The 11,628-nt window shown below is 33.1% G+C and overlaps 1 protein-coding gene across 1 annotated transcript in view; it reads right to left on the bottom strand.

Moving 5' to 3' along the window:
• LOC110102770 (60S ribosomal protein L22-3) overlaps positions 1-4,581 on the bottom strand; it is a 10,350-nt gene extending 5,769 nt beyond the window's left edge. Inside the window, exon 1 of the mRNA XM_020831245.2 lies at positions 4,322-4,581. Coding sequence (XP_020686904.1) covers positions 4,322-4,566 — 245 coding nt within the window. The 5' untranslated portion in view covers positions 4,567-4,581. The remainder of the gene's footprint in view (positions 1-4,321) is intronic.
• Between the last annotated feature and the right edge of the window lie 7,047 nt (positions 4,582-11,628).

The raw sequence follows: 11,628 nt of genomic DNA, 5'->3' as shown, positions 1-11,628 counted from the left end.
AAATTCATATTTTGGTATAAATCCATATTTTATCCAAATAATCCCTTTACGCTAACCTAAAATAATTTAATTTAATTTCTATTTTCAATTTTATTTAAAAATCATATTTTTGAAAATTATACTTTCATTAATTTCATCGTATAAGCAAGTTGTAATTCCCTTTTCACCTAATTAATAATTAGGTTAATATATTTTCGGATTATTTTATTATAAAAATTATGAAAATAAAGTTTTCATGAAAAATTCTAATTTTTATTATTAGAAATTCATTTATGATCATTTAGAACATTATCCTTTAAGAAACTTTCTTAAAATCCAATAATATAAAAACCCTAATTTCTCCAACTAAATAAAATTTATGGGAAGCTTCATTTTTTTGTGGTTAACTTGCTTTCCCTAAATTTTTATTTTTAGAAAATTTTTTAGAGAAAGGAGGAATTTGAAATCTAAAGCATACATTATTCCCTTTACACCTTCGATTTCCCCCAAATTCGGCCGTCGGAAATCGCCGCTGGAACCGTGCCCTAGAATCCCTCAACCGCCCTTCTCCCTTCCGCCTCTGTCTCCTCCTTTCGATAGCACGAAACAAATGAGGGACCGAATTCTATTCGGTCCCTTAAAGGTTCAATTGCTAAAGGATTATGAAATTGACCAATTTGTCCTCACATTACATACACTTGTTTAATTATTTATTAAAGGTGTTTTATGCATTATGAAACTTCTATGAATTTTAACTTCCAAATTAAACAAAATTCAATATAGATTCTATATACCGATTTGTTCGAAATTTTGCATAGAATTTCATAAAACTATTTTCATCAAATTCTGATAACTTTGAAAAATTAATTTAAATTTTGTTGTGGTGCATCGAAAGACGTGCGATGTCTAAAATTGAGATTTTTCATGTTTTATATGGTCACTTTTGTATGCATTTCTCAAACAACAAATTACACTACTTACAATGACCTGCCTTAGCCATACATATATGGATTAAAAAATAAAACAAAATTAAACCCAAAGAAGCTCCCCCTGTCGCAGAAACCAGTATTTTCAGGGAGCACAGTGGAATCCAATCATGACATTTAGTGTGTAGAAGAACAGAACATGAATAAACTGCAGCTTTATTCAGCTTGTTTTGTTAATTATTAGGCCAAATGCAAAAAAGCTCAAGTTTGCCACCGAGCTGTTCACATTTAGTTTGTTTATTATCAGGTCAACATGAACATCATGTGAACAATTTATATGATCATATGCATGAAAAATACTCAATTTCTCTCATGGCATGAAAAATATTGTGACCATGATAGTAAAAATAAAACAAATTGAATCATGATAGGTCTGAACATATTGAATTTACTTTGAAATTATTACAATATAACTTCTTCATATATATGAAGCTAATCTCAAAGCAAATTAAATAATTTTTACACTCATCCTGATTCAATTTATATCAGGATATCCTGACGATTTTTTTTTTCTGGCAAGAAGTCCTTCTAAGATTCATGACACTTAAAATGTAAATTTTCATGATTATAAAATATATTCATGATTTTAATGATAAAATGCAGGAGTAAAATAACAAAATGTAGAACAAAAATCAATTATATCTGCATATCTTCATTTTGCATTTAATCTGTAAATATACCTATAGCTCTTTTCATTAAAAAATCAAATAAGCTCACTTTTTTAGAGCATCAACCTTTCTTGGACACCCCTAACAAAACATATCACAAAAAGCAAAGTAAACTGAGATATACTAATTGAAAAGGCCCTTCATAAATAGTTACAATCTTGCTTTTAGATTGCGCTAGGAGAAAAAAAAAGTCCTTCAAATGTAATCTTGACCTTGTTCTTAACATGTGTAATACTAACAACACCCAGGTACCATCTTTGCTTCCAAATGTAGGCAATTTTGACCTACGGGGAACTTCTCCATTGAGATGAAACCAATAATCATGCCCTCCATTGTCTTTGAACAATCCATGAAAATTTTCAAGCCTTTCTTCTTCCTTCCCATAGCCCAAAGCTGATACTCATTCAACTCAACCTTTATTCTCTTTCCCTCGCTCTTTCTCTTGAAATTTTTAAGAGTCATGTGCAGAGTCGGGGTTAGGGTTTTGACGGTCCATATGGGTTTGAGCTCAATTGTTATTTAAGGCCAAGGATTGTGGAATTGTTACCTCAAGATCTGTTTATGTTATGTTGATCGATTGCAATTGACACATAATAGACATTGGATGTTATATGGCTAACGTTGCTCAACAAGTAGCAAGATTGAGATGGGAATAGGGGTGAGAGAAAAATACATAGACAGTTTATTCAACCCGAATCAAACCAATTAGTTTGGAGTGCTTCTCAAAAGTCATTGTTCCTATCCAATTCCCATCATATGTTAAACTAGTATATTCGATCTATTCTTGCTTCCGCTACTTGGCAACCAAGAATTGATCCAAACTAAAGTCTACAAGCTTATAAAACTAGTATTTTTAATAAATTCAATAATACAAGACTCATATAGCCAAATTTATAATTTTATTAGATTTATGCAAGTTATGCAATGTTTGAGGTGAAATTTGTAAGTCATCTTATTTCCAAATTACTTAGAACATAAACATTAATAATTATGTAGCACATTATATTTTTAATTAAATATTTAATTTATATGTTAGTATGAAGAGATTAAATTATGAAATTTAACTATCTTAGATGATACCATAAATAAAGGTTGAAGTATTCTTCTTCTTTAAATGACGCAAACCAAACTACACTATATCAAAACCATAATGTGATTGAACCCAAGAATCAAGACAAAACCTAATTGAAATATATGGTTATTTTTTGGCATGGCTCTAGGGAAACTTGGATTAGTTTTGATTTCAATAATAGTGAAAATCAAACAAAGTCAATTCAGAAAGCAATTTTGAATGAAACCAACCCAACCTAATCAGAGATGTTGATGTAACAACCCAAGCTTTTAATCATGATGACATTTTTTGCTTTAGTTTGTTGGCCTCACAATTTCATATGTTGGTATGTTGGTATAATATCCCAGAGTAATGTTTCCTTTCAAGGGCACTTAACTTTAGAGTCCCTCATGAAATTTCAATCATTATACCAAAATACGCCTTGAATCATTCTACTTGAGAAGTTTCACTATATCCCACACTTCAATGATTTATGTCCTCTGACCTCATCAATATCCATGAACATAGCTCAAAATCAACCACCAAGAGGTGGCTCCCACCATACAACACTTTGTCCAAGCAACAATTTTAAGAGGTGACTTACATGGTGTAACACATTATCTTATTCGGTACTTAATTCTCATCTTCTAACTAGTTTAGATTCTTTGAAATATCCTTTATAACAATTTAAACTATCAACTATTGAGTAATTGTTCTATTTGGCTTGCTAATCTCAAAATTTTGTTACATCAATGTAGCTTACCAAGTTGGCACCCACCATTTTAAATTTTCAAACTCTCAAACATCAATATATTATCTATTTTAGCCAAATGGATTTACGATTGTCTATTTGGTATAACTTCTCAAATCCCATGAGTGCCCTCATAAAAGTATGCTTAACTTTAAAGTTCCTAATAAAATTTCAACCATTGAACAAAAGATGTCTGGGTGTTTAACAATTTATCTTCATTCTATTCAAGTAGCTATACAGTAAAAAATCATGAACTTATGTTTTCAATCATATGTGATATGACATTAATGATTTTGATTAAAACAAATCTTCAATGGTGTCATCTAACTATTTGATAAGCATTTTACAAATTATTCAATAATTGCCAAACTATGATAATTTGGCATACATTTCTCATCTATGTAACCACAAGACGAGTTTTAAATAAAGATTATGAATAGTCATGGATGAGCCAATTTCAAGCATACAGAGTATTTCATTTATTTTTTAATGTATTTGATTGAGTTTGATTTACCTCTGGATGCAAAGTAGATGAAAGCAATTAAAACTTAAAAGGCTTAATTAGCATGGAAAAAATTGAGATTATCCTCCTAAAACATCCTTCAAATTTCATGAAACTTAAAATATATATATTTTTCATAATTTTTAAACTATATTCCATGAATTTTCAATATAAAATGTATGACAGGAAAAAATAACATGAAAGAGCAAAATGAATTGTATATTCATTTACCAAAATAATTCATCGCATATTAAATAAAGATACCAAGTTCTTTTCAGTTAGAAGCAAAACAAAAAGGTTCATTTCGTGAACATAAAACTGATTTCTTGACACCCCTAACGAAACCCATCACCAATAAAATAAAGCACAGTGAGGCTGGCATACCTCTTGGAAAAGGGTCCTTCGGAAGTAACGGTGATCTTGCTCTTCTCACGCGTAACGTTTACAACATCGCCCAAGGTACCAGCTTTGCCGCCAAGGGAGGCGACCTTGATCCGCTCGAGGAGGAACTTCTCGAGTGAGGCGATGTCCATGATCTTGTCCTCCACTGGCTTCGCACAATCGATAACAAAGGTCGAACCTTTCTTCTTCCCGCCCTTAGCCCCGGCGCTGCTTCCTGTTCGGCTCATCCTTTCTCCTCTTTCTCTCGCGCTTCTCTTGCCGAAACGCTGAAACGTTGTGCGCTGAGTTAGGGTTTCGAAGGTCCGAGCGGTTTCAGCTCGATTGGTATTTAACGGTCGGGGGTGTTGGCATTGACCGCTAGATCTGTACGTTGCCCTTCTCAGCTCCGTTGGATGCCGCATAGTCTACAGAATAAAATAATGAAAAAGTGACTCAAATAAACCCTAAATTTAAAAAAACATATGATTTTATGCTAGTTTAGTTCTAGGGTAACTCAATGAGTTCCAATATCGCAATAGCGCAACACAACTGAATTAATTTGACTACAATTTTCAAATAAAATTGGTCCAACTCTGCAGACAAATTTAATATAAGAAATTAAACTCTCAATCATTAAGATATTGTTTGCAGGATTTCAATATATATAAAACTCCTTAACTAGAAAGTGAAGAATTTAAATAAAATTGGAAGCTCTAGATAAGATTGATATTCTACATGATGGGGATATTGGATTTAAGCATGGATTTGAAATTTTAGAGAGCTTTGCCTGAGGATCGATATTATAACCCATATTGCTTGATAATTGTTGCTTGAATCACCTTTACTCATCTGTCATCTCCTAAATTTTGTAGTCTGATCATCGTTATCGTTGATTGATTGGCGTAGTTCGATCTCTATCATCGATCACTCTATCCATTTGTCATTATGTGACCTTCATCGCCCAACTATCATCTCTTAACCACCATTATCACCCTTGTTGCGGGCTAAAATATATGTGGCGATAGAGTTAGAATTGTTAGTCTTAATATTATACGGATATCCGGCACATAAATGTGGTGGACGGTTGGAAGTTCAGCGTTAGTCGATGGTTGTGCGGAAGTCCATCGACATTAAGTGGCCGGGTGGAAGTTTGGTGACAAGAGAACTATCTTCATTCTCTTTCTTCCATGAGAAATGAGGGGTTTATTTATACTTTTTTGAGAGTGACATGACCAATAAATAGAAGAAATATCAATGGTAAGTTGGGAGTTATTTGAATGGATGGTCGATGTTGATTCCCTTGATCATGGACATTTGAATTACTTAATGATATCAAAATTCACGGATCTTAGGCTCGTTAGATTTGCCTCATCAAGCTGTTCGATTCGACTATAAGCACGTCACGTTTGGAAATCATTTCGTCATCCAATGTATGGTTTAAACATTCCAAATGTGCTTCGTGTCTTTGAATTAGATCCATTTGGGCTCATATTGAGTTGAATTTGGTGTAGTTGGGTTTGTATTTCTAAGACGTTCAGTGCGACTGTAAATTTGCTAAAATAGGAGTTCATATGGTCCCAAATTTAATTTTGAAAGTTTCCAACTTGATTTTGTCTCGAGATTCGTGTCCGATCAAGATAATTTTGTGATGATATATCAACCCTCAAATATTTCTCCAGCAATCTTTACCATAAGCATGAGAACAAATTAAGCTAGTATTTCAAACTTTGTATTCTCATCATTTTTTTATTGAGGAGAACAATAGACTTTTGTAATCTTACTTATTTCAACTCAAAGAATGAAGGTTAGTCCAATAATATCTAAAGCAAGTCAGTCTTGGTAATACCCCAAATTCATTGAGATAATTGAGATGCTTCTTGGGGTTATTATAAAAAATTTGCTCAATATTATTGAACTATTGTTTCTCCATTTATAACTATTTTGATTAAAGATAAGTTATGTAGGTCTAAAGGGGTGTAAACTACTTTTATAAATGATATGGAGTTGCTTATAGCAAAGCCAAAGACCAACTACTTCGAGGATTGTCATCATTGATTTTTAAAAGAGGAACCAAATAAATATTGATCTTTTTTGAAATAGGGTCGTATTAGGGCATCTCCAACTGAACCGAGCGTCGTTCCTCGTATCACTTGTTTGTAGTTTCCGCAAATCTCTACCTAAACGCCAAACTTAAACGCATTCTATATTTTCTCCCCGCTGTGAGCAGTGTGACGCCAATCATGATGTCGCACTATTCAAAACACAAAAATACGTTCGATTTTGCGTTTGGTTGAAGACAGACTTAGCACCTACATTAGCGTTATTATAATGACTAAACTACATTGCAGTTCCATCGATGGATGTGGTGGTCCCAGGCTTATGATGGCACAAGTAATGGTTCAATTCTATTGAAAACTATGTTTGATAATTTGCTCATAGGTGTCATCTTTTGTCAAGAGATAAAATATGATAGCCAACAACTAGTAGGTTTGCAACGATTATGAATTTCAAGCATGTTATGGGAGGTATTTATGATTTTATAACGGGAATACCTAAAGGATTGCTTGTTCTGCTGAAAAAAGGAATGCATAATAAAATGAAAAGTAGCGTAAAAGAAATGTAATACATTTTAAATGTTTAGAGTCATTTGGTTGAGAGTAAAATTAATTCATGTGATTTTTTTTAAGATTTGAAGTAAAATGAATGAAATGTAATGTCGCGACCCGGCCCGGTTAGCTCGTAGATACGAGGCAGGAATGAGATCGGACATGTAATAAGTAATTCATTATTCTTCAAGTAAAATAATACTATTCAAAGAAATCTTCACATGATAAAAAGCGCCTCTAATAACACAATTCCATAACACCACATATGTCTAACATAATGTACAAGATGGCTATATCAAAAGTTTTGACACTTACTCTGTATGCCATCCAAAAAAAATCACATAAACAAAAACTACAACTACAAGATCAATAAAAATAAGGAACCTTCACCCGGAGTACGACGCTGTAAGTGAAACCTTGGGTTTTCAGCCATCTCTTCTACTAGGTTCTCCTGAAATATTTCTCAAAACTGGGAAGTGAGCTACGCTCGCAAGTGAATAACTATAGCTAAACTTTTGTATGTCTATGATAAGAACATATTTTTTGAATAATATTCTAACATGTAGTTAGTTAAGTGTCTCTAAATGTTAATTTGTAACTATGATATGCCATTTACTTGCCTATAAATTATGATATTGTGATGCCATGATTTTTACTGTTAATGTCATATTATAACATCGTCCGGAAGTATCGAACGGTACTGATCATGGTACATTTTCTTCTTCTTTTTTTTTTTCCTTCTTTCATTGGTCATAGCATTTTCATATAATTCCATCTTGCCTCAAGGCGGTATATAACCTCTTGATACTCGTCATAACAACCACAACGATGTTACTTGCGTATAATGCAAAGAAATACATATGTAGGTTATGACCTATGGGACTTTTCATTCTATAGTACCAATTGCTAACATCAAGTAACACTTGCCATGAAATATCAATATTAATACCTTAGACCAGATGAATTAAGGAACCGAATTGCCATGAAATGCACTTTAAGTATTCTTGTATGAAATGGAAACCATTCCATTAACATTAATAAACCTTTGTTACCAATAAAGAAATACGTTGTTTTAGCAAATAGAATCACTTACCTTACACCTTCTTTGCTCTCCCTACAACAGTCTTGTCTCCTTCTACTGTTCAAGACCTAAAGCAACGTGATAAACGATTATTAGCCTCAATCCTTAACATCTAAAATCCCTACACATCATCTATACCCTCTTATACATTCATTTATTTTGTAAATAAATATTTAATCTAAAATTTTCGGATTAAAGAAAAAATGCCCAAAATTTTGACTTACATCTTTTGCCCAAATCTTTCCTTAAGCATGCTAAAACCTCCCCTTTATTTATTTAATCAATAATATTCATTTATTTTCGGATTTATATAAATTAAAATTGAAAAATATTTTTTCTCTCCAATTTGACATTAGAGGCCTCTTGAAGCCCTTAGGAACCCAATTAGGAAACATGCAACCTATAGAAACTAGGTTTGGAAAAGAACCTAAACTTCCCTAATTTTTCCATTCAATTTCACTCAAAGAAAAATCATAATTTTTATATAAAAAGGCTTCCCTTAAACTCTCCTAGTCATTGCTATAAAACATTTCATCAAAGTGAGAAACCCTAACATTCATGAACCCAACATTTAACTTAAATCTCACAATGTCTTTACGTAAAAGCTTTCTCAAGCCATTAGAAATAACATTTGTGAAGACAATTACAAAGAAAATCACTTTTAAGTAAAGCCCTAATTTTCAAAACTCATATTTTTTAAGAAAGAAGATGCACAATAGGTTTTAGAAACATCCTTTAATCATTCTCTAAATTTTCTCAAAGAAAAACCAAGTTTTCTCAAAACCCTAGAAATCTTCTCTTCCAAAAATCTTGAGAATGAGAGGGAAAATCATTGTTCTAATGCATACCTTAGCCTTCCCTTAGCCTCCCCTACAATTTTCCCCAAGGTTGGCCGCCGGAAACCGCCGCCGGAGCCGTCGCCGCTCCTACCCGCGCACTCCCTCACGGTTTCTTCCGCTCAAACCGTGCGAATGGGGGAAAGAGGGATCGGTTAGGTCATTTAGGGAGAAAGGGAATATGCCAAAAGACTTCTATGCCCTCACTTAAGTAAACTTTGCTTGAACAAACCTTAAGGGTAGAATTGACATTTCTAACTTTCCAAAATTCATAATCTTCAAAATACTCAAAATTAAATATAAGTTCTATATACCAAATTGATCGGAATTTTACGCTCAATTTTATAAAATTATTCCCGTCAAAATCCGACAACGTTGAAATTTCACTTAAAACTCGTCGCGACGCTTTGAAAAGCGTGCGAAGCCTAAAACGACGTTTTCGGGTTTTACATGTAAAGTCCAATAATGATGCTAGAGTGACGTTCCAGACATCTATAGTGAAAGGATTCATCGACAATCTTGATCAACCATCACTTTCTGCTCTCTTGCTCAGACCTGAAATTGTTAACCACATATAATGAGCTTCAAAAAGCCCAGCAGGTCACAAAAAACCTACAACTGAAATCAAAACACGGTATGGAAGCAATATGCATGCCAATCAGTCAAATCAATAACAGTCACTTGCACATGATCATTGAATCTATGCAGATACAAAAATCAGTAATCAATGCATAATCAATAGAATCCAAAATCATCAGTAGGAGAATCGGTAAACAGTAAAAAAATCCACAATGCTCAATAAATCAGTACATACGTCAAATCTCTACAGTAATCATCGTATCTATAACATCAGTCAATTCATCAAAGAAATCTTCGTATCGGCAATACCAATCAAATTCAATCAATAAAATCATCAAATACAAATACAATTGAAATCAATATATGTAATAAAATCATATTTTATATCACGTGTACATGTATCTTGTTTCGGTGTATCATACGTATCAGTGTATCACATGTATCACATGTATTAGTCAGTAATCGGTGTATCACGTGCTATAAGATCAGTACAATGAATCAGTATTGGTGAATCAGTAGTATCGGTATTGGTAGTATCAATGAATCAATGCAATATCAATATCCATGTCGGTATCTGTATTCAGTGACATGTATAATATGTAATATCAATGAAATCGTGTAGTAACAGTAAACTTGTAAATCCGTTAGTAAATCCATTTAATAGCAATAAATCAATCAAATCAATAAATCCATCAATATCGATAAATCATTAAATCCATAAAGAAATCATAAGAACAATACTTACACATGCATTCCAGTACAGTAGTCTTACTTAACAAGTACAATCACTGGCTATAAAGGCATTTTTCAAGGTTAGTATCGATTTTAGTAATCCGTTGGCTCAGTAGAGTCGTCACTCTTTGCCCGTCGGCGGCCCGTCAGCATAATCTCCTTATGACTCACAATCGTTATATCAATGATCAATAGAGGATAACACCAAACCCTTTTTAAAGGAAAGTCCGTCAGCCCACCATCATGTACATGTCAAATCAATCTCCAACCAACAGTTAAACCAGTCTTTACTTGTCTTTTAATAATATAACAATAATTTCAATCATATATCCACATTCGTAGTAATACATTGTAATCAACAAACACAATTAAACTCAAAAGAAGAGAATCCTTAAAATATCGTACAGTCGACAAAAATCCCAAACATAGTCAAAATACACAGTTTCAAAAAATCACCAAATCACCATAAATCGGATAAAACATCATTTCAAAGATTTACTTGTACTGAAGCAATATTTTTCAACATCAAGATAATTTGCTATTCGATAAAAACACATCAGAAGTCAAAATACCTGGTGAAAACTTTACAGAAAATACTCAAATCGTACAAAAACATCATATTAAAAACATACCAAAAGTTACGCGGTAAAAGTTTCGTCAATACAAAGATATGCACATTTTTCGGTAACGAAAACACAAAATCGAGCAGAAAAATACTAAAACTTGAAATCTTCGAAATCAGAAATAGGATTCGGAGTCCTTACTGCGAGGCGAACAAATCTTTCAACAGCGACGTCGGACGAAAAGCGCACCACTAGCTTCAAAACCAAGCATTCCTCTTCTCTTTCCTTCTCTTTCTCTCTCCAGCTTTTTCTCTGTCTTCCAAATGATTCAAAATATCTCAAATTCGATACTTATCAAACATGATCATCCTGGATGAATCATATTCGTCTCGGGACGATTTGCCCTTTGGACAAATCTCGTCCAGACGAATTCAGGTTTGTACGGACTAACAGCACTAAAAAAAAATGAAAATCTGAGAGGTTTTACAGCTAGTCAGGACTGGCAACGGGCAATAGCTGGTGGGGGTGACCAGCTGTTGCAAGAAGTGGCGATGGCAAGTAGGTGGCAAGCGGAGATGGTAGTAGAGTCAGCTTGTGGTATATTTCAAATTAGGCCAAAAATAGGACAAGTTTTAAATGCATAAAAAGATGAACTACAAAATGAATTTAAAATCCATCAAAATTCTATTATGCATTTCTTTTTCATCAACAAAACCCCAACATTCTTAAAACCATCGCACTTAGAATACTTTGTACTCACTCTTCATGAAACCAAATATCCCCCAACTTATTTTACAAAATAACAATTTTTTTAGTCTTTGATACACTCTCAAATCAACTTGTTTTTTTTTTCACTTTACATCCCATTTTCAGCTGCAATTATCTCATAGATAACTAAACAATATATATATGA

The sequence above is a fragment of the Dendrobium catenatum genome, unplaced genomic scaffold (genome assembly GCF_001605985.2).
Source record: "Dendrobium catenatum unplaced genomic scaffold, ASM160598v2 fragScaff_scaffold_621, whole genome shotgun sequence".
In the NCBI taxonomy this organism is placed as follows: domain Eukaryota; kingdom Viridiplantae; phylum Streptophyta; class Magnoliopsida; order Asparagales; family Orchidaceae; genus Dendrobium; species Dendrobium catenatum.
This window is presented reverse-complemented; position numbering and strand designations above follow the sequence as displayed.